At 46.2% G+C, this 23,219-nt stretch overlaps 1 protein-coding gene across 1 annotated transcript; it reads left to right on the top strand.

Annotated features, from left to right (window-relative positions):
* Positions 1-496: 496 nt before the first annotated feature.
* LOC311208951 (FERM and PDZ domain-containing protein 1-like) lies at positions 497-22,777 on the top strand (the record flags this gene model as incomplete). The annotated part of the gene is given in 17 exon segments (XM_084285998.1): positions 497-597; positions 1,378-1,535; positions 3,116-3,218; positions 3,353-3,398; positions 6,176-6,283; positions 9,810-9,905; positions 12,312-12,437; positions 13,551-13,670; positions 13,987-14,123; positions 15,177-15,303; positions 15,711-15,806; positions 16,899-17,081; positions 17,524-17,671; positions 18,352-19,167; positions 20,446-21,062; positions 22,149-22,542; positions 22,545-22,777. Coding segments are annotated over 17 exon segments (3,609 nt in total).
* Between the last annotated feature and the right edge of the window lie 442 nt (positions 22,778-23,219).

The following is a 23,219-nucleotide window of genomic DNA, read 5'->3' as shown; positions in this document are numbered from 1 at the left end:
CAAAGATGGAGCCAGAATCTTTTTCAGTGCTGCCCAGTGCCAGGACAAGAGGCAGTGGGCACAATCTGAAACACGGGAGGTTCCCAGTGAACATCAGGAAGCACTTTTCAACTGAGCAGTAGTAGCACTGGATGCCCAGAGGGGTTTAGAGTCTCCCTTTTTGGAGATATTTAAAACCATCTGGATGTGGTCCTGGGCAGGACCACATTAATTGGAGATCCCAGGCATTTCCCATAGTCATAAGAAAGCTCAGTTTTCCCTTTCTGAGAGAACAAATTGCAGGATCCAGATACCTTGAGAAAGGACTGCAGAGACTACTAGGTTGTTCTCTGCTATGAGAATTTAATGCAGTATAACCACCACTCTGGACAAAACAAAAGTGCAGGCACGGGAAACAGGAGTTGTGAGTTGGTGGTGTTAAATCTTCTAGGCACTGTTCAGACTTTTCTATCTTTTATGATTTTTTTTTCCTGTGATTTCTGTCACTTTCAGATAAATGGAAGATTTGGAGACTAACTTAATCCAGACACGTAAAGCATGTCGAATAGAGCAAATGGTAGCGAAATGGCTTCATCGCTCCCGGGATGGTGCGTCCAGGTAAACATTGTATTTGTTGATCAGCTTTGATCAGAGACAGCACAAGCTTGTTTCCAGTGAACGTGGAGAGTCATAGGTCGCAGTTCTCGCTCAGTGTTACAGTTCCTTCAAAATATGCATACTGCATTCCATAGAAATAAGCAGTGTTTTCAAGCATCTCCCTCATTTTCAAGTGGGCCAAATGTTCCTTCTTTCACCCATTCCTATTTTGTGAACCATACCTACAGAAACACAATACTGTTCAATGTGAAATGTGCTTCTCTTGAAGATGGGCTTGTAACTCTTGTGTCTTGCCATTGGCCCAGGTCTTAAGGACAAGGCAGTGTTGCATTTGCAAGAGATCGTGGCCCGTATCTGCTTTGCTTTTCTAAGGTCTGTGAATCAAAATTAAACTGGATGGAATCCTGGCAGGAGCTGAGAGCTGCAAATTCTCTCACCACATTGCTGGGTGAAGGTGTTGCTTGGACCCATGGAGGTCAGGGCTTGCTGTGGGGCTCACCTGGATTTCTCCTTCCATGCAACCACTGGACTGAGGTGGCTGAAAGAGTTGTGGCTGCAACTGCCTGGTACTGCTGGCCTGTTATCTTCACACTTCCCTGGAGCCCAGGGGAGCACTGCTGGCCTGCCCACCATGGAGACTCCCATGGGTACCCAAAAGAGTTCTGACCTCTATGTATATTTGTGCAGCCCATTGAAATCGGGGGGTTGTGGAATCTAAGCCCCTTTGATAACATTTTTTCTGACTATATCTTAATTAATCACCAATTTCTTGTCTCACAGTGGCAGACTGCCTGTGACAAATGCCACCACGGATGGCAGAGGCCAGCCTGCCAGCCATGTCAGGCTCACTGTCACGGTGTACAAAGACTTGGTCCTCCATCACTATGGCTTTGAGATTTGCCCAAACCTTCCTCTTACAATTGCATCTGTCACTGCAGGTAAGCACCATTTTCTTCTCCCTACAAGCATATGTGTGAGAAGCCTGAGCTGTCCCAAATAGCCTTTGTGATAAACTTCTGCCAGATGCCTATGGTTAGCACGTGAACCTTGATCTCTGAAGAGAGAAAGCCTGTGTGCCCGTGACATGCAGAGTGCTTGAACATCTGTCTGATTTCTCACAGCACAGAGGAAATCTAAAACAGTGCCAACTTCACCATGAATTGTTTGGTTGCACTCAGACACAGCTGATCTTGAGAGACACAAAAAGCTGTTTGAAAGAAAAGTTCTTTTTGGAGTTGAATTTGAAATGCCAAGGAAGAATTTTATCTAATCTTACAGTTCTTACTCTGCAGTGAGATCCTGTTGCCGAAAATGCTGTCTGGGCTTAATGCCCTGTAATAGAGAGAGGATCACTGCTAGATACAGGCAGTCTAGCTGGAGTTCTGCTTAGGTCGAGCAAATCAACTCTTCCCCATAAGAAGGGACATAACTCTGCTTCTAAGGTGTTTTTTGTTGTTTGTTTGTTTGTTTTTCCTATTAGATACACAAAAATCTTGCTTTGTACCCCCATTGGTAACAGTCTGACAGCCAGAGGAAAAACTGCCCAAGCTGGACAGGTAGATGGTGTGGGAAAGGTAGCTGAAGAGTGGTCTGGGCTCTGACTCCAGCAGGCTATGTAGGCTGTGACATCCCCCCATGTGAAACCTGTGACTAAATTAGCTGAATATTCAAGGGTAAAAAGTGTAGATGGAGTGGTTTTTGTTAGGCTCTTCTTTTTTCCTAATCTGAAAGCATCAGTGTTTTAATAAAACAGACACAGAGAAACTTGTCCTTTTAAGTCTTGGCCATGGCTAAAAGTCCTGTGTTTAATTCCAACCCTTTGTCTTTGTGTTCTGTGTTTTTCTGTGTGCCAGGGTGCTGGGTGCTAGCGTGCTATGTGGGCAAACCTGTCTGGTTGAGAAATAAAATACCTTGACCAGTAGGCTTGTGGTAATGGAGCCAGGGGCTGCCTGCACAATTCTGTTCTTCAGACCAGAAGTCTGCCTGCTCTGTAGCCTCTTGGGTCCTGTGGCTGTTAGTCTTCAGAAAACCTCTTTGTGGGTCTTCCCAGCAACCAGTGTGGTTGAAAAGACCTCCATGCTCTCCTGGGTGGCCAAGGGCCATCATTATGCCAGGAGTGTAGACTCTCTCTCCCAGGGAGAGGTGTAGCAGGCAGTCTGGTGATCCCTCTCAGTCATCCTGTGGCCTCCCAAGATCCTATGAACATCCCCACTATGCCCAAGGCACACAGTGCCTGTGAGTGCTATATAATGCACTGTGACAATGGACAAGGCACGCACAAGAGGGTTGCTAAGAGGTTTGGTGACCAGAGAGCAGCCCAGGCTAGGTGGTGTGAATACAGGCTGAGTGTACCAGCTCACATCAGGGCCCCAAGCCTCTTGGCCCCTTTTTATTTTGCCACACAGAGGGAGTTGCTGAGGCAAGCGGGTGGTGGGTGGGAAGAGGAGAGAGCTCAGTGTGCATCCCCCGGGAAGGAGGTCTGCCAGTCCATGACTAACAGTGTGCCAATTGTCCACAGGGAGCACTGCTGATGGGAAGCTGCTGCCAGGTGACCAGCTCCTCCGGATAAACTCCACCATGGTAGAGGACATGTCCATTGAACGGGTGGCTGACATGATCAGGTATGGTCCTGTTCACCCTGTCTGGACAAGGGGACGGGGGCAAAGAGTGGAAGTGTGGGAACCCACTTTCACCAGGGTTTACAACGGTACGAGCAGCTGCTGACCCTGGCTGATTGCATCTGTCTCTGTTACAGGGAGGCTGGTGACGAGCTCTTCCTAACCGTCCTGCGCAGCACGTCGGTAAATGGCTTCTCGAGCACTCTCAGCAGCTGTGCTTCCCATCCTGGGCAGCCCTGGGAAGGTGGGGCAGATGGGGTGGCTTGCAGGATGCATGGGCTTGGCCGAAGCTGTGAGGGAGCTGCAAGGAACTACTGTGCACACCTGTGCCTTTTGAAGAGCTTCTAGGGATAATCAGTGGTAATGCCTCACAGCTCCCCTGGTCAGGGGGCAAGAGCCCCCACAGAATCTGCCCCATGCGGGGGGCTCAGTGAGTGATTTGGAGCTAGAGGCATCCTGAGAAGGGCTCAGGAGGTGCCTGGCCATGGTTTTGCATCAGCCGCCTGTGAGCCAGGAGGGCATGGCCATGGGGAGGCCTCCCCCAAGGCCACAGGCATCTCACCCAGCATGCCATGTCTCGTGCCAGCCTGCCAGGAGCAGCATGGGTGCTACCCACGTGCCACAGCTGTCTTGGCCCCAGAGGGGTCAGGAAGCCTTCTACACTCCAGGACTTGTAAGGCAAATGCTGAGGCTGTGGAATCCCCCACCACCACCCTGCCCTCACCCTCAGTGCTCCTTTAAAGCTCTTGAGTTTTTCTCAAGCCTCGGGTGCTTTCTAGCACTCCTTCTGACTGTGGGAAAACGTTTATCCCTTTTTCTCTGGGCTCTGCCTGCCTATTCAGTACTGAATCACCTGAGGATTCAGTACTAATCACCTGAGGATTTCCCCTTGATAGTTCAGCAGGCCCTGTGACTGAGCTGAGCAAAGGGCTGGCCTATAAATTCCTCCCCTGCTCTTTACTCTTCCATCTCTCTCCTGAGCAAGCAAGCCTGCTTGTGCCGGCTGGGTTGTGCTTCCCTGATCTATCTCTAGGAAGGTCTGGGACCTGGGTGTTGATCCTACTTTGGGAAGAGAAGCCAAGTTTTAGTACAAACTTTAGTGCTGGTTGCCCATTCCTACAGTGTAAAAATCACCAGCAGGGGTGTACTGCCAGCATAAATTGTGTGCCAACATAGATTTCAAAGTGGGTAAAAGCTGAGCTGCAAAGCAAGGACAAAATTGGGTTTGTGTGCTTTTTGGCTTCTTTTGATGTATGACAGCGGCCTGTAGGAGATAATTTTTTTTCCCTCTAGCAAAGCATTTTGGGAAGTTATTTTCGTTTGATTGTTTGGACTTTTAAATTTAGCTCTGTTCTTTGAAAAAAGAAAAATGTTTGGTTTCCTTCAGAATTGTTGCTGGAGCTCTCAGGCTTAAGGTTAATGAGGTTTCTTGACAGTTCAGTGAAAATGCACTAAAGACAAAGCCTCCTAAATACCTTTTTCCTGCACAAAGTCTCCTAGGTGTTGGCATTGAACAGATGTGCACAAAGCCAAAGTAACAGAAAAGTGTTAGGCAAATCCCATGAGTGGTGGCTTCCTGTCTTTTATTAATTTGATTTCCCATGTCCAGTACATCAGTAAGTCTTGCCAATGCTTGGTCTAGCTTTGGAGATAAAAGATAAATGAGAGATGTACAAGACTTGAATGTCAGCCAGCAAGGGGAAATGCAACTACTTTTCAGAGAAAAAGAGATTAGAAAAACCCTTTATGAGATTTGGAAAAACGCTTCACAGGCCTTTATGCATTGCTTTAGAAGCAAATGGGACACAAATCCATTTTTGTCTTTTCCTTTGCAGGTCACTTTAAGGACACCTCCAAGTACAGCCACAGCTTATCTCTTGGGTTTGGGGTTGGCTCTTGCCCCACTCTGAAGGCAGCTGTACTTAGAGCTGAGAGGTAACAACTCCCACTGATGGCTATCAGACCCTCTGACGTGGCTGCTCTGGCCATGCCAGACAGGATGGTCCAGGCTTTCCTGGGAGTAGCTGATGGGCATGATGCTCTCTGTGCCCTGGCAGTCTCTAGAAGGACTTGCTGGCAGGGCACAGAGACTCCTGCCCACCTCTCTTCCTCTGTCCTTGCCAAATGCGCTTGGAATAAGATGATTCTGTGGCAGGCTGGGAGGCATTTGTGCCTCTGCTGAGACTGTGATAAGTGCTCCACCTGGAAGCTGTTTGGGTGGATACTGAGAGATGCTGTCTCTGATCACCTGTTGGCATCTCTGTAGGGAATATCATGGTTTACAAGAGGAGGGACCTATTGGTACAAAAACCTAGTGGTTCCGGTTCCTAAGCTCATGTTATCTCTTGTGAAAGTGTCATGGTGAAATTGTGGTTATGTGACAGCAGCACGATGACATCAAGTTGTCTTTTTAGCCTTGCAGTTTTCTTAAAACACTTGCAATAGGTCAGTATGCTCTAGAAATTGCATCAGTGCTACATACACTGCTGTGTTCATGTGATATGCTGATAGAAGAGTTTTCGTCTATGACTTCAGGCACTCTGTGTGTGACAGTTTATGGTATCCTGTGTTGATACCCATCACAAGCCAGCTGTTGGGTTAACAGGTTTTCTGCAGGATCCTGGTTTCGTTGCAGGAGCTGGGCAGATGCTTAAACACAGTAACTGTACAGATATGTAGCGAAATTGGTTGTGCACCGTATGTGTTGCATGTTTGTCCACTTGTTATTGGGCAGCTGGGTTTGGGCTCAGTGACTGCCCAGATAGGTCTGAAATCCTGCAGCATGCCTGGATTGTGCAGGAAGATGAGAGGCTCCTAACGTCTCCCGCTTCTGTAGGTGCGAGGTGGTGTGGTGGAAGCAGCATTGGCTGTGATTGCACCCATGACTATACTGTGGGCTGCTCCTTCTGTGCATAGGTACAACAGGCCAAGCTGCCAACTGAGTGCTGTTATCTTTTCAGGGTGGGCCTAAGTCATCGTTCCTCACTGCAGAGAAGAGGGCAAGGCTGAAAACAAACCCTGTGAAAGTACGTTTTGCAGAGGAAGTGCTGGTGAATGGACACACACAGGTCAGTGGGGTATGGCTGCACATGGGCACTGTGAGCACTGTGTGCTGAGAAGAAATGGGTCCCATGCTGGGCTGGGTCAACATGGCCAGGACCCACAGAGTGGCTGTACCTTCACTGTGCTTGTCTGACTTGGATTTTCATCCAGGCATTTGGTCCCATCTTGTTTCCTGTGCTCCTCGGTGAAGTGCTGGCATCTCCAGAAGGCTTTATCTTTCATTTTCTTATTAGGGCTAATGAAAAATATCTGCATGTGCTACTTCTATCCTTTTGCCACTTAAAGTTTAAGTAAACTTTATGCAAGCATTAGACAGCTGTGACACTGCCACCAAGGGATGTACTAGTCATCTCTTGAATTGCCATTCTCTCCGTAGTAAACCTAGACTAAAGTTTGGGCATGACAAATCCTAACCCTAAAGATAAGAGGTGAATCCTGCTGTCAGTGCTGGTTCTTTCTCTGCCAAAGTACCTGGGTTATCTCCTCCTGGCCCTGGCCAAATGTATCGTGGCCCTGAAAAACTGCAGACTCCTGTTTCAGTAAATACACCACTCTTATGATCTTAATGGAGCATTAATGCTGATGACTAAATTATCTCTATGGCAATTGGAAGGAACCCAGAAGCTGCCTTTTGCAGTTGAAACCTGAAACATAACAATTATGTTTAGAAACATAAATTCTTGATGAGCCTCAGCACTACCCAGCCTCCATTTTATGTTACGAGCGCAGTACGTATTTCCATACAGCTGAATGATATGCAAGAGTCAGGTCCCTCAGGATCATGAAGTCAGCATCAGTCAATGCATTACTAGAACCTGTGGGCCTAGCTGTAATCTGGAGTAAATCAAGCTTGTACCAGACAAAACATGAGGGGTACAGGCTTAAGCAATAGGTGAGGCTTTCAGAATGAATTTGTAGTAGTCTATCAGAGCCTGCATGAAAGGAGAGAAATCCCATCTTGGATATTCTGGTCAGCTAATTGGATCTGACCAGGAAAGTGATGATACTTAAATTGTAGATGAGAATTTATATATAGATTTCAAGTTCTGGCTGTACAAGGTGATATTCATATGACAATATGTGGAGCTACTAGAAAAATATTGGATTAGATGTAAACCAGCACAACTTTTCTGAAATTCTTGGAGGAAGCAAAGGCTGTCAAAAATGTGATGTGTTCATGTTACTTAGCATGAAAGAGTTAGAGCTTGTGCTCAGGAGCAGTGGCAATGTTTGCTCATTTTTCTCAGTGGTGACTGTAAGTTGTTTGAACCCAACAAAACAGGCAGTGGAGAAACAAGGAACAAAATTCAGAAGTGTCTTTATATTCTTACTTGTGGTACTTACATGGCATATGGACTCACTATCGAAAGCAATTAAGGTTGTGAGATTTATAAGGTGTTGCACAGCAAATGAAACATAAGAGAGGTCATCTTCAAAATGCCATTTTCAACCTTGGGAATGTCGTGAGAAGTAGAATGAACTGCTTTAAAATTGGAGGAATATGCTGCTTCGAGAACATAAACATGTGCTGAATGTCAAGTCCAAGGATGGAGGAGTAAGCTTTCTCAGGACGGAAGAAGAACAAGAACAAGGCTGAAAACAAGAAGGAAGGTGCAAATAACCTCTACTAAAGGAAGAACTCTAGACAGCTCCAGAAAGAATATAATATGTTCCCAGTTCTTTCACAGAGCATTCAAGGGAGGTGCTTTTTTGGTAGCATGGATGATTTAAGTATGTCTCGAGCTGAAGGCATGGCTGCTGCCAGTGGGAGGAAAGTGTCAGAGTGGGAGGTTAGTGCCCAGTAACAGGAAGATGTCTTTTCTGACAGCCATTTCTCCTTCTCTGATAAGGCGGGAGGATAGCTCTCAGCTTTTCTGTATCTGTCAGGTCTTCCTATGCTATGTGGGAACCAGACAGTGGGCATATCTGGGCCATGTGCAGCTGTTGAACTAGCCGGAGATACCTGGCAAAGGTATTTGTTAGGCTCTCCTTCCCTTGCTCTGTCCTGGGAACATACTTACAGAATAAGTGGTGCCATAAAAGACAGTTGTAAAAGTAGAGAAAGATTTTCATTTGATAGGCTTGAGGAGTGGAGCCATGTGAACCTCATGAAGTTCAGAAGGGCCAAGTGCAAGGTGCTGCACCTGAATTGGGGCAATCACCAATCAGAACAGACTGGATGATGAATGCAGCCCTATGGAGAAGTATATGAGGATATTAGTGGATGAAAAATTATATATGAGCTGGCAGTGTGTGCCTGCAAAAATCTAGTCATATCCTAATATCCACTCTGGTGGTTTTACCTGTCTGGGCAGCCCAAATCCACCATAACTCAAAAGAAAAGCAAGAAGAAGGTATGCTGGAAAGAAAAAAGAAAAACAAGTCACAGGTTGAGATAAGGATAATTTAATTAAAAGGAAAAGGAAGAGGGGAAAAAACAAGCAAAGGCTGTGTGGAAGCAGAGAGAGAAGAAAAAAAAATCTACTTTCCATCAGTAAGCGATGTTCGGTCACAGACTGTGATGCAGGGCCCTAATAAGCGTAACAGTTGTTTGCAAGGAGAGATGTCTTCATAACGAGATCCCCCCATCTCGTTCCCCTTCCCTACCTTTTATTGCTGAGTGTGACGCTGTATGGTATGGAATATCCCTTTTGTTTAGGTCAGCTGCCCTGGTGGTGTCCCTTCCCACCTCTTGCCCACCCCCAGCAGGGTGGCTCTGTGGGGTTTGGAGGGAGTCCAGCCAGCACTGCTCAGCAATAGAAAAAACACTAGTGTGATACCAACGCTGTTCTAACTGCACGTGCAGAGCACAGCACTGTGTGGTTTGCTGCAGGAAAGGTAGCTCCATCCCAGCCAGACCCAGCACACCTACATAAACAGAAGCATGGCATCGAGGGAGGTGATTCTCACCCTCTTCAATGGTCTCATGAGACCCTGCCTGGAGTGCTGTGTTCAGCCCAGGAAGCAAGACACAGACCTGCTAACGTAGGTCCAGTGGAGGGTCACAAAAATGATCAGAGGGCTGGAACACCTCTCGTGTGAAGAAAAGCTGAGAGGGTTGTTCAGTGTGGAGAAGGATCTTAGGAGACCTTATTGCAGCCTTTCAATATTTTCAATGGGGGTTTATAAGAAAGATAAAGAGAGGCTTTTTACCAAGGCCTGTAGTAGTAAGACAAGGGGGTAACAGTTTTAAACTAAAAGAGGGTTGATTTAGATTAGACGTAAGGAAAAAATTTTCTGCTGTGAGGGCAGTGAGGCACTGAAACAGGTTACCCAGAGAAGTTGTGGAAGCCCCGTCCCTGGAGATGTTCAGGGCCGGCTTGGATGGGGCTTTGAGCAACCTGATCTAGCAGAAGGTGCCCCTCCCTGTGGCAGATGGATTGGATCTAGGTGGTCTATAAAGGTCTCTTTCAACCCAGACCATTTTATGGTTTATACTAGGATGTATTGTGTCAGGCAGAGCAGCCTGGTGCCCAGAGGCATAATGTCTAATGATTAATTACTGTTTTCTTTTTTGTTGATGTTCTGCAGGGGAATTCTCTTCTTTGTATGCCAAACGTTCTCAAGGTATACTTGGAAAATGGGCAGACAAAAGCTTTCAGGTTTGAGACAAGCACTACCGTAAAGGTAACTTGGTTATCTGTCTTCATTCCCACCACCTCTATTCAGTCCAGTTGCAACAGTGCGTGTAGTGGAACTTGCAACCTCTTAGTTGCACTGGCCAGCTGGTGCCAATTGGATTGTCAACTGCTGCTGATCAAGCTGGATTTTCCTTGTCCTTCCTGAAGGGGAAGCGTTACTTTGGTTCTTTTTCTTCTCAGCAACTGGTTTTCACAGAACTTACAGGAGCTTGGCTAGGAGACCACTACAACTTTGTTAAGTGTGGTTGAAGTTGTGCAAGAAGACAGCTTGCTTGGAGGACTGACAGATCACCAGCTGTCCACACAAACTTTGCTTTCCTAGGAAGCCACATGACCAAATGCAGAGGAGAAGGTTGTTTAATACAGCACTGATGATGTGCATACCTGAGAAGGAGAAAAAGTTTCCTGGTCTGGGACGTGGAGAGTGGAGTCCAGGTGTGGGTATTGTGTGAGCTCAGCAAGTGCACTTTTGCCTTGTTATTTGAAGCCCACGTCCATGTTGCAGCCTCATTTCTGCACTGGTGAAAACATCTTCCCTGCAGGGACTTGAAAACCAATGAACCCATTGAGATGAAAAGCAGCACCACCTCCCTAGGATTAGTTGTGCTTGGAAGCATCACAGATGAGTTAACCATTATTCTCTTCAAAGTACAAGGCACCAGATTCTAAAGCCATTAATACAACACTTTCCATAATTGTCTTATTTAGATTGAGGCCTAAAAACTGATCTTTTTTCTGGCCTGATCTGCAGTGTTGCTCACTGTTTCTGTTGGAGTTAATGAACTTGGCTCGTTGACATTGATAGCAGGTCGTAATTTCTTTTAAGTGTTAAGTATTATCCTGCAGCAGTGCAGTCACTGTGGAAAGATATGTGATGACCAGACTAGAGATAATTGGGCTGGAAGAATATTCAGGGCAAAGCAAGGAGAATTTATTTGTAATGCAATGAAAATTTTCTTGAAGAAGAATTTTATTGTCTGCTTCATCCCAACTTCACAAAACTGTTGTGGTCTACTCATGCAGTGAAGTCCCTGCAAACCTTGTGAGAATCATTTGCTGAGCAAATAAAAAGAAAAAAGTGTAATAAAACAAGGAGGCGGTGAGGAGGTGGGGCATGAGTTGAAAAAGGATTTGATTGTACACCTGCAAGGGATTTATTTCTAAAAGATGGATTAGCTCCTCATGTTTGACTTGAGTTTCTCACCTCTAACCTGGAACAACTTTTTTGTACCGGAGTTGAGTGAAACCCTCACCAGCATCCTCACAGTAACACTCAAATGTGTAAAATACTTCCTGAAATAATTGTTTTCTAAAGTTCCTTTGTTGTGTTAGAGATCCTTGCATAAAACTGATACAAGTCAAATATTTATGCTCACCCCATGAGAACTGAATGCATTGAAGGAGTTCTGTTTCAGTTTGTACTTAGTCAAGCCTTTCATAATGTTTTCTGTTTGCCAAAAACCCATTTATTTCCATGACGCTTAGTATTCCAACAGAACTCTTCATATAACTGAAATATTACATCAAATTTGGTAAGATTTTCACTAATGATTATGGTTTCAAATTCTTGGGGTTTGGTGGAGAAAAATGTTTTTCACCAGTTCTTTTCACTTTCTTCAAAAAGTATTGTAGAGTTCTAGAAAGCTAGAATGGTTAACAGCAAACAATTGAACTGAAGGTGACAAAGTGTTCAAAACCACCAAACTTAAAAACCGTAATGCAAAAACTTTGGACATGAAGCAGCCCAGGCAATGCAATTCTAGGAAATTAATTTGATGCCTACCACATCTTGAAGATTTGCATCTTATTGCACTCTTAGCAAGCTGCAGTTTCCCTCCCTTGACCTCCTGACCTACTAAAAATAATGTGTTTTCCTGCCTTCATCTGTTCTTCCCATGCTTCCCCTGCAGTTCCTTTGGCTCCCTTCATTGCCCGCTGGATAGCATCAGTGGACATGGGTGGCTCTGAACACTGTCCTGCCTGGCCGATGTACGCTTTTGTTGCTTGGCTGTCCTGCTGGGATAGCACAGCAGCTAACCACCAAGCTTGCGTGTGGCATCACAGAGAGTCTGTCATCATCTGTACCTCCACTTCTGATGAACTTACAGGCTTTCTCTAACCTTGAGACCTCTGTGGTCTAGATCATTGTGTTCAGAAGTTGTCAGTGAAGAAAGGAAGGCACTGGTTTACTGTGAAACACCACTAAAAAATCTGCTGCTGTGTTGCTGCAGCAAGCTTGTTCTTGGCTGTGGAGACTCTTGGGTTTGGCCGCTGCCTTTTCATTGCTTTCCCACACAGCTTCCAGAGGCTGACTGGAATCATCTACCCTGAGTGTGCTAGTATTGATCAACAACTATAATTATTTGACCATCCATGTGCCTTCCCTTCCCAGGATATTGTTCTCACCTTGAAGGAGAAGCTCTCTATCCGGAGCATTGCACACTTCGCCCTCACCCTGGAGGAGCAGTACAATGCAGCAAAGGTCCACTTGCTGCATGAGGAGGAGCTCATTGAGCAGGTGTGGAGAACCCCTTGCGTGGCCCCACAGCCGTGCTAGGGGGCACTGATACCAGTGAGTTGTAGCTAGTGAGGTGCAGAGAAGGCCCAACTCCGCAGGTGTCACAAGAGAATGGGCTTTGCCCCATCTCCAGAGAGAGATGCTTCCCTCTTCTCTCTGCTTTTTGCATGTGTTACCACTGCATTAGCCAGAGCCCCCTGAGAAACAGAGCTTTCAGAAGTGCCTTGCTCCCTTTAGAGAACTTGCAAAGCAATACCCACAGGCTGATAGGGCTTGGATTACGTAGAGCAATCAGGGAACAAGTATGTTTTGTGCCACCTATCAGACAGGCCCATCAACACAGAGGATCAGTTGAAATTGTCTTAAAATAGCTGTGTATTGAGCCATTTGCAGTTTCCTTGATAGTCAAAGAGAGTTAACCCAGCCAAACAACAACTTTGATCAAGCTCCTAGCAAGGAAACAAATATGTTGCTAGCTCTGTTAGTAATTCTGAGCTAATCTTATGTGGGAGAATGAGTCTACTTGTGAGTCAACAGTATGAACATGACGCTTTGCTGGTTGGTGATCCACTGTAATGCAGAGAGGTTTGGTAGCTAATACCATCTATCCCTTAAGCATGTGTCTGAGAATTTCTGCGTAGATTTTGTTGATTAACTTTTACTGGATTTGCCCAGAATTAAATATGCTAATATATAACCTAGGGATTTTACATTGTAGTGAAATTATGATGATGATCCAAGTGTCTGCTTTGGGCTGCTGTATCTGAAGACTAAACTTTAAAGCAGAGAAACCTGCCCCTTTGCAATTTTCATATGGCCTTGAAACCTCTGTCATGCTTATGCTACAAATATGAGATCAGTAGATACTAATAAAGTTCTATCAAATGCTGTTTGGGCACTACCACAGGAAGAAGCGAAAACCAGAAAAAGAATCTAAGATATAAATACAGAAGCATCTCCCCGTGTTTGCTAAGGACAGTGGCTGATCTGCAGCCATCCCACTTGCCAGTGCTTTGAATGATTTCTGTGAGTTCATATGAGCCAGGTGCTCAGTATGCATGTATGGAGGGACTGCACCAGTTGTTCTGGCATGATGCTGTTTGTCCATTGCAGGTGGTCCAAAAAAGAGAATCCCACGACTACCGGTGCCTCTTCAGAATTTGCTTTGTCCCAAAGGATCCCTTAGACCTCCTGCAGGAAGACCCAGTTGCCTTCGAATATCTTTACCTGCAGGTGAAATTGAGGCATTTCATAATTCTGGATCTTTTCCCATCCAGTACTCATTTCTTCTTGATGCTGAAGCATGCTTTAAGCCAGTTCAGTTACGTGAATATGAAATGCAGAGCATATAAGAATAAAGCATTTGTACTGAACTTGCAGTAAATTCTTAAATCAGTTTGTGAGCTTGGCTTTTTAACAGAATGACAATGAAATGAGCTGGGTGACTTCCTCTATTTGGCCCATACTAGTCATATAGGAGGTCTTATCCTGACTTCTTTTTGAGCTTTGTAATAGTGACATCATGCTAACTGAGCTGAGTTTGTTCCAGAGCTGCAGCGATGTGCTTCAGGAAAGGTTTGCTGTGGAAATGAAATGCAGTGTGGCGTTACGTCTGGCTGCTCTACACATACAAGAGAGAATCTATGCTTGTGCTCACCCACAGAAAGTATCCTTGAAATACATTGAGTAAGTTCGAAAATTTCTGTGTTACGTTGTGAGTAAGCCTGGAAAAAATAGTGTCATCATCTCTATGTTTGCCTAGTGTTTAGTTCCGGTTAGGAGACTGTTTCTGACCCAAAGAGACTACACTCTGTTCATTTTGCCTGGTGTTTTAACGCAAGGAAGCTAGCTTCCTGAGCCTCCCTGTCTTTAACCTGGTGAGTTGCCTAAATAGTATGGGTATGATAACATCTGAGCATCTCCCTAACCAGGCAGAGATTCTGGTTCAGGAGGGACATCAAATTGCAAATCTCCTGCTTAATTGTGCTTACTAAGGCTGCTTCTGCCAGTATACTGAAATACACAAGCTGTAATTTGGAGAGAGAATAATCACCAACTTTTCACAGTCAGTACTTTACATCCATTCACCCACCAGAACTTTCCCAGAAATACCTAATTTCAGTCCTTATGCGAAATAATAAGATCTGGAAAACTACAGAAAAACCAGCAGGTGTGCTGTGCTGCCTGCCAGTGATGTTAAATCAAACTTTCCCTGAAGACCAGCCCTGCTTTAAGAAATTGTCGTGGGTCAATCATTAAGTAACTGGCATTTGTGCTGTAACTGCACCACAGAGCCAAAACCACCCTATACAGTGCCACTAATTCCCTGTGTACAGCCAGACATACTCGACCATATGCAGTCAGTGGAGAGTGAGAAGCAAGTACAGACAAGTATGCCGTTCTTAGTTGATGGATATTTAATTCTTCAGTTGAGTAAACCTTTCAGCAAAACAGATGTGCCAAATTTTTAGGTGTAGGGGACCAGAGATGTTGAAACATGGTAATCTTGTAACCGAAGTAAAGACAGTTTTCATCCTGCGCATAGCAAGGACAGACAAGACCAATATGCTTACTGACCTTTTAGATTGTTACCTGCGTAACAGTGGAAAAACAGGCGTTTTACATGAGACCACATGTTCCTCCAGCCCCATCAGCTGGCTGCCATTCAGCATGTTCTCTTGTTGCTGTGGGACAGCACAGTTGGGACCTCTTTTGTTCCCCTTCCTGTCTTTCTGTCAGGAGAGACTGGGGAATTGAAAACTTCATCTCACCAACTCTGCTTCGAAACATGAGAGGGAAGGATATCAAGAAAGCCATCAGCTACCATATGAAGCGGAACCAGATCCTGCTGGACCCTCGGCAGAAGGTAGTATGCGTGGCCTGGGTTTGAGGTGCCTCCTGGAATACTGGCAGCATTTCTCAAGGCCAAAGAGGGCATGTCTTTCCTGTGTGGGTCTCTTCTCTATGTGACTGCTTGTTGTGTTTTTTTTTTTTTCTCCCCTTGTATTTTCATTTTGTAATCTCTGCAGCATATGCACCCTAATTTCCCCATATAGTGTGTTGTGATGCAGTTTGCTTGTGCAGTTGTCAGATGGTAATTGTGGTAATATAGTATGGTCCTATTCAGATTTATTGCATATGGAAAGCAAGCTTTATGTGTTGGTCAAATACTGTGTCCTGTATGAAAAGAATGTCTTCTAGCCAATAGGCTAGCTGACGAATTTTATTCTCCATCATGTTTCTAAACAATGTTTCTTGTCTTGCAAAATGAAGCATATGCTCGCAGCAGTCCAAGTGCATCTGAACTACCTACAAATCCTGAGTGACCTGAAGATGTACAATGGGAAGATCTTTAATGCCACCCTGATGGTACGAGTGCTATTTATCAATGTAATTGGGGTTTGATATGCTGTCTCAGTGCCTCCTCTGTGCATCTTCCATGCAGTATACTTGGACAATAACTGGAAATCCAGGACACAAGGAGTAGTTTTACCCTTTTTTTCCACCAGTGAACAAGATCAGCTCTAAACCAAAGCAAACCCTATCTAAAGCAAGAATATTTAAATATTGTTCTACACTGTTGACATAAGACTAGCAGCTGAGCCTTCTTCCATGTCTTTGCTTTGATGCTTGTAGAAAATGTAATATTGGCTCTGCTGATGCTGTTTCAATGAGCTCTAGTATAATACCACTCTTCCCCTCCTTGGGACCTCTTGGTAAATATTGGCCAGGGTGTCTGCAAGGGTAACTCAGCGTAGCTCCACTGAAGTCAATAACAAAACAGTTACCTGATAATTATGCATAGTTTCCTAATTGAAGTTTGTGACTGGCCCATCAGATGAAATCTGTCCATGTTTTGAATGTCAAAAGGTATTCAAAGATTAAGATCTGAGCATGTTTCAAAAAACAACTGTTATGAAAATATTTTGGCCAATCTTAAACCTTTCTGTAAAAAAGAATTCTGTTCAGGCAAGAGGTTTCTTGGCTAGTTGCCTCTCCCCATGTGGATCTGTAATGAATGATGGACCACAAACAGTTCATGGAGTGCTGAGCAGTATAGGTGGGTCCAAAAAACGCCTTCTTGAAGTTTCTGGCCAGCTCCAGTAGGTCTTACTAGGTCTATCTGGCACAGCCAGCCAGGTGACATTTCTGATAGCAAGCTACTGCTGACCACCTCTTTGGATCTGTTAGATGCCTGGTGCACCTCTGGGGCCACCTGCCTTGGGGGCACAGGGAAACTTGCGGTCCCCAAGTCAGAGAAGAGAACGGCCAGGAGCAGGTGACCTGACGGCCTGTAAGTAACAAGGGGCTCCCTTTGCAGCTGGCTAGAATCCAGTTGTAAAGGGAGTCCAGTGTTAAAAGATACCACAAAAGAATGGGTGGCTGAGGAGTCCCTGCCCAGCACAGGCAAATGGGTTCCTGCTTAGATTTCAGCTAAAGATTCAACCTCTCTCCCTACAGCTACAGGACAGAGAATCATACGTTGCATTGCTGGTGGGTGCCAAGTATGGGGTGAGCCAGATTATCAATAGCAAGCTAAACATCATAACAAGTCTGGCAGAGTTTGCAAACATCAGCAGGGTGGAGCTTACAGAGGAGTCTGAGAAAGTGAGCATGGTAAAAATCTACCTACAGGATCTGAAGGTAAGTGGTGCTCTTGTGGTAGCCAGCATGTGGCTGCATCAGGGACAGAGAAAAAGGGGGGAGTCATGCACACTGTCTTTTTTTTTTTTTTTTTTTTTTTTTTTTAATTAAATCTGACATTAAGCTGATGGTATCATTAGTACAAAAGGCTTATGAGCTCTCCTTCTGAGTCTATTCTAGGAAGAATACCAAATGAGTGAAGAAAAGTTACTATTCTTGCTGTGCTTTATCAGCGAGACCTATCAAAGAAAACCCAACAAAAATTATTTCTCTTCTTTCTCTGTGTTTCATACAGAAACAGAATGCTGTACAATTATGGCCATATGGGGGAGAAGAAATGTCTTTTCAGTGTGCCGCATGTTCCTGCAGACTGTGGTACAGGTGATGTTTGCCTGTTCTAACGTTGTTGTTTTCTGTTCCCTTACTGGAAAAAAAAAAAAAGATGCTGACTCTGCTGCTGGAATCAAACAGTGCAAAAGATCTTGTTTGCCTCATCATTGGCTACTACAGACTGTTCGTGGATGCGAATGCCTCCATATTTACTTGGGGAGAGAAAAGACAGCAACCGCACCGTGTCTCAGCTGAAGAAGGTTAATTTGCCAAAGAATGGGGAGAAAGTGGGTGGATCATCCAGCAGTATTGGTGGTGTTATTCCCTCTTAAGAACAGTGTCATGCTAGAACAGTAGCCTGGGAATGAACAGTGACATCTACAAAATGTTGAGACTATCAGCCTTAGTGTCACTGCCATTTTTCCTTGAACCCCAGACATGTTGGGCAGGGGGAAAGAAGCAATGATTATCATCTATTTCCAAGAAGTGGAGGCGGTTTCTGCTATTGAACCTGTTACTGAGCACTTGTGCTTTTACCAGCCTCCAGAACAATTTACCCTCTGGCCAGCATCTGCTGACCAGGAGAAGGAGAGTCTGTTTGCCATGCTGTCCTGTCTCCTGTGAGGATAACTTCAGTCTAATAGGGTTTGCAGGCAGAGGCTTTAGGCAACGTGTTGCCTGGCTGCTTTTCTGCAGCTCCCTTTGGTGTTACTGTGCTGCAGTAAAAGCAGACAAAGCAGGCAGGAAGGACCAAGCCTCCACTTATGGGTTATGATCCTGCAGGTCAGATTGCATCTTTACATTGTTTACTGATGAGGACCTGAAGGCAGAGTTCTCTGGGCTTTGAATCCCTACTCTGTGACCAAGTTTGTAAACCCTTTTCTGGCTGTTCCTCTTTGCCACTGCAAAGGACAGGCTGACAGATGTGTTTAAATCACAGGATACGAATCTCGAACCTGCAGTGATTCTGAAGACTCCTGGGAACTGGATTCCTCCTCAGAGCATTGCTTGGGCATGCCCACAGCATACGGCAGCACCCCTCCTGCGTGCGAGAAGGAGCTGGGAGAGCTTCACAGCCGAGAGAAGGACAGCAGCACAAAGCCCCAGGCTGGAGGAAGTGACCAACACGATGCAGGTGGCAACACAACAGACAGTACATCTGAGGCTTCAGATTCAGCCAACACAGAGAGCCGAGGGTTTAAGACAAGCGGCTCAAGTGACTCAATGGATGCACTGGAGGAAGATGAGTTGGAAGCTTGCTCTTCCTCCAGGCCAGAGTTCTTCCACTTCTACACACCAACTGTACACGAAATGAACAACTCAGATGAGAGTTTCTTTCCTGTTTGTGCTGCAGAAGGCTCCAGCAGGGCAAAAGGCAGGGACTTCTTCTGTTTCTTGCAGGTACCAGAAGCAGAGGAGCATGGATGTGAGCACAGCCCCTGGGAGGAGAGAGGAGTGGACATAGGTGTGTCTATGCTAGGGACCAAGCTATCTGAGAGAAACGCCATGGGCTATTACAGCCTGTGTTGCAGCGTATCCCCTGCAGGCAGTGTAGAGAAGAGCAACATCAGTCACAGCCCTGGAAGAAGGCCTTGGAAAGATGTGTCAGCCCAAGAAGAGGCACGCTGTGGAGCAGAGCAGGTAGCAGAAGCGAGTGATCTCATTTTGGAGCCACCCCCAGGCTTTGGTGACACCAGCTCTGAGGAAGAGTTCTATGATGCTGCAGACAGCCTCAGCCCCCTGGACACCCTGGCAGGTAAACCTGTACCCACCCCACTGCAGGTCACCTCCTGTCCTCACCTTCCTTCCTTCCTTCTCCTAAGCTAGGGTGATGCCTGTTTGCCATGTCAGTCTTCTGGGAAAGAGCATCCTTCAGCTGTTCAGAGTTTTCCCAAGACTGTTGTAAGACCTTTGAACACCCGTTCTCTGCAAGCCACTCTTCATCAAAGAATACTTTACAAAGCTGTCAGTGAACGTGCATATAGAGGTCAGAACAGCAGCTTGGCAGAGAGGTTTGTCATCACATCTAAGCACTTAATCTGAAAAAAAAATTGGTTTTCAAATGAGTTTGGCATTCTGGGAAGTCCCCAGGTTTCTGGAGGAATTCCAGAATACTAAAGTATGGCTCTGGCTGATCTTGAAGCCATCATGCTGCAGGAGTAAGTTCTGTGCATCCTTCTGTATAGGCTGAGTCTTTGGTGATGGAAAAGGTAACGAGTTCCAGAAACAGAATGCAAGAAAGATATGTGCCTTTGCACTTGCAGACACCTTGATGACAGATATTCCTGTCAGGCACTACCTTCACTCTGCTATTCTTCAAGTTTTGGGAAAGCTGGAAGCAGTAAAACAGCTCATTGCTCCATGCACCCCTGAGATCAAAACAAATTCTGGGGTTAGAGGCACGCTATGTAAATGGGGAGGGTAGACTTATGGCTGAGCAACAGCTCTCTGTAATTGTATTTTCTCACCAAGGAGAGGGTTCTTGTTTTCTGAATTAACCAGCTCTGCTAGCACTAACTGAACTTAAGAATTCATTTTATGTAGTTAAAATAGTGTTGGCTTTTGAGTTCTTGCATGGTGACAATACAATGTTCAGGCACAAAGCTGTCATCTCTGTGTGTCTTTATGGTCTAAATATCCAGGCTGGGAATTTCTGAGGCTTCTCTTCAGTGTTAATAAATCTGCTCCTGTAGGTAATACTCTAGCGTACTGCTTATATCACCAAATTTACAGTCAGACCAAGCGACTTCAGTAAGCGAGGGGAGAGATTATCTATCCAGCTCCTTTCATAACTGATCCTCTACTTCAGTTTTTATAGCCATAGGTCCAAATAAATTTTTCTTGATGTAGCTTGGTCCAAGTCGGTGCAGTAAGAGAGGCTTTCCTTTGGCACTTAGGAAGCAGGCTCTGTTGCCAAACCCTTATGTCTGCAATTGTAGGACTTGAGTTAAAAGCTTTTTGGCCCGCTACGTAGGTGTATCTGTATCCTGCTGCCTGGGGCCATTTTCTGACTTGCATCCTCTTTCCTTGCCAGCAGCCTACAAGATAATGTCCCAGGAAGGTATAGACAACTCCTGCATCCTAAAGAAACCAAGGTGTTACAGCCTGGGGGAAAACCTAATGACAAGGCAGACAGCAAGAGAGAAGAATGGAAAGGAGAAGCAGCTGACATATGCCAAGAGCCTGAGGAAGAGGAGATCTTTTCTGAAAACCAATTATACCTCACAGGTCACTTTCCCACTGGCTTTACCAGACTCCCTGCAGAGCTACTGCACTTGGCCACCCACACCACCACTGCTTGCTCAGCCCCCAGATCCACCATCCCCAGAGAACTTTGAGAAAGATGCAGAATCAGGACTTCCTGCTGCCACCCAGGCCCAGAGAGACACGGCTAGCACAAACCCATCCTCTGACATGATGGAAATGGAACCTGACACCATGGAAACAAAGTCAGTGACTGATTTGGTGGTTTCTTCCATTTCAGCTGTCCGCCTGCAGGGTGACCACAGGGAGGAGAGTGCAGGCATTGCCATACCTGTGGATGACCTTTGTCCAGCACGTGCTGTATACCCACCTTTCTTGTTCCTGGAGGAACCCGTGTACCTTCCCAGGGAACAAAGCAGAGTTGTCCAGGGAAGTCCCACAATGGAGGTAAATACTGGGTGGCCAAGTGCTGAGAGTTGTGTGAGCATCGGAGATTGGCTGGCCCAAGCAGCACTGGGAGGGGAGGGTGAGATGATGGAAGTCAAGCATGAGGCTGGCAATGTCCCTCTGTTCCAGGTCCAAGAGGTGACTTGCCCTGCTAATGAATGTACTCTGCCGTCTTCATGCTGTGTTGCCAGCATGGCCATTCCCCATGGGGTGACACGGGACCAGGATCTGCTTCCTATTGCTGGGGAGCAAGCTGCATGGGAGAAGCCTGTCCTGGCTCCCTGTGAGGAAGGAAAAGCTAACCTTGATGGCTGTGCTGACTATGAGAGTGACCATGCCTCATTGCAGGCAAAAAACAGACAAGAAATAAACAAGGAAGCCTTACAGAAAGTGCTCAGTAAAAATCACATGGGCTTCCCAGATGCAACCCAGCTGTTAACAGATTGCAGCAGCACCTCAGGGGTTGTAACTCGCCTCTCCTGGCTCTCATTTGGTGCGAGATCAGACCTAACATCACCCAGCCCATCTCAGAAGAGAATAGATGCTCCACTAGAGCTTTTGGACTCTCAGAGGACCAGTAGGTGCCTAGAGGTTGATGTTGTCAGAAAGGAGATGCAGATATCCTCAGCTACACTACCCTTTGAGAAAGAGCTGAGAAGCAGACATGGGCTGGATGAAGGGGAGTCCAGAAAAGACACAGAAAATGTTGCTCACGAACAGACCTGGTCTGTTCAGATTTCTCCCAGAGAACAGGTTACAGAAGTGGAGAAAGACTCTCCCCTGACTCCTTCTCAAGGGCTTTCCATCTCCTCAGGCCCAATTCCCTTGGGCTCATTGGAGAAAAGAGCAGGAGACCACGGGACTTCAAATTACTCCTTCCTCTGCTTTAACCAAAAGAAGGATGAGCAGGCACTTTCTGGACCTATCATGACCAGATTTTGGGGATTTTCCATGATGAAGACGTCTCCACCACAATTTGGAATGGACAAGTGCAGCTGTCAGCTATCCTATGTCAGCTGCTTTCACAGGCCTGATGAAGAAGGAGAGCAGGAAACCACCATTCCTATGTGAAGCTTGTTTCTGCAGCCCCTCACCACCCCACCATCCACCAACCGCAGTCTTCCTGGGTCCTCTGTGGACAGTTACCCTGTGACCATCGCTAGGGACAAGGCTATGTGGGACCCTCATGTCCAAGCCCTCAGCCAGCTGAATGACCAAGCACAGATGAGCCCCGCAGACTTCTCCTGCTTCCTGGCCTACACTACAGAGCTCAAGGAGGTTGTGGGAAACCTCTCAGGGAACCAAGCAACCCACCTGCAAGACCGATGTGCTGAGCAGGGTGCTGAGAGCAAGGGTGCCCTTGGCTTAGCCTCCCAGGACCTGCTGTCCAGTTGCAAGGAGCTTCTGAAAATAGAGCGGCCACTTGAAGAGCTGCAGGATGCTTTGAGGGTGACATTTGGGCACCTTGTTCAGCTGGCAGTGCCTGCTTCCAGGTGACACACTGCCAGCTGTGCAGGCAGAGGCAGCAGGAGCTCAGGGCCGCACTTGTGGATGTGGTAGGCACCTATCACCAGTTTGTGCAGGCTGTTCACCAGCAGCTTCACAGGCAAGGCTGCCCAGACCTGGGCACCAAGCTCCTCACTCGCCAGCACACAGCCCCCACTGCTGCCATGTTTTGCCTCATGCAGCAGTTCAGGGTGCCCCCACTGTTTTGACAGGCCAGTTGGTGGCAGATGGATGTGGTGAGTGGAGAGGAGCTCAGATGTGTTCCCTCCATGCAATACCAGGCTCTCCTGCCTTGGATGTTTAGACCCCCAGCTCAGCAAATAGTCATGGAAGGGCATGTCTATGCACATTGGCAACTGCCCAGTTCAAGGGTGGCCATGGGGAAGGGCATGCCCCGCTCTAGCCAAGCTTTGTGTAATTCTGTGTACACAAGCACTGTGTAATATGCAAACTCATAGAGCACTTCAGTAACTTATGTATCTAGCCTGGGGTTTGTCCCTTACCTCCCGAATGCTTTGCAGATGGCTAGTCTCAGGGTGGTGTCGTAGCCTTCTTCTGTCACCTGCGGAGAGAGCCTTTTGTCTGCCTTTCCTCAGTCCTTACAAACATGCCAGGCAGGGAGATGACCAAGCAGGCTCTGAAGTTGAGTGA

This window comes from Netta rufina, assembly GCF_964035555.1.
Source record: "Netta rufina genome assembly, chromosome: 4".
NCBI classification, from domain to species: domain Eukaryota; kingdom Metazoa; phylum Chordata; class Aves; order Anseriformes; family Anatidae; genus Netta; species Netta rufina.
This window is presented reverse-complemented; position numbering and strand designations above follow the sequence as displayed.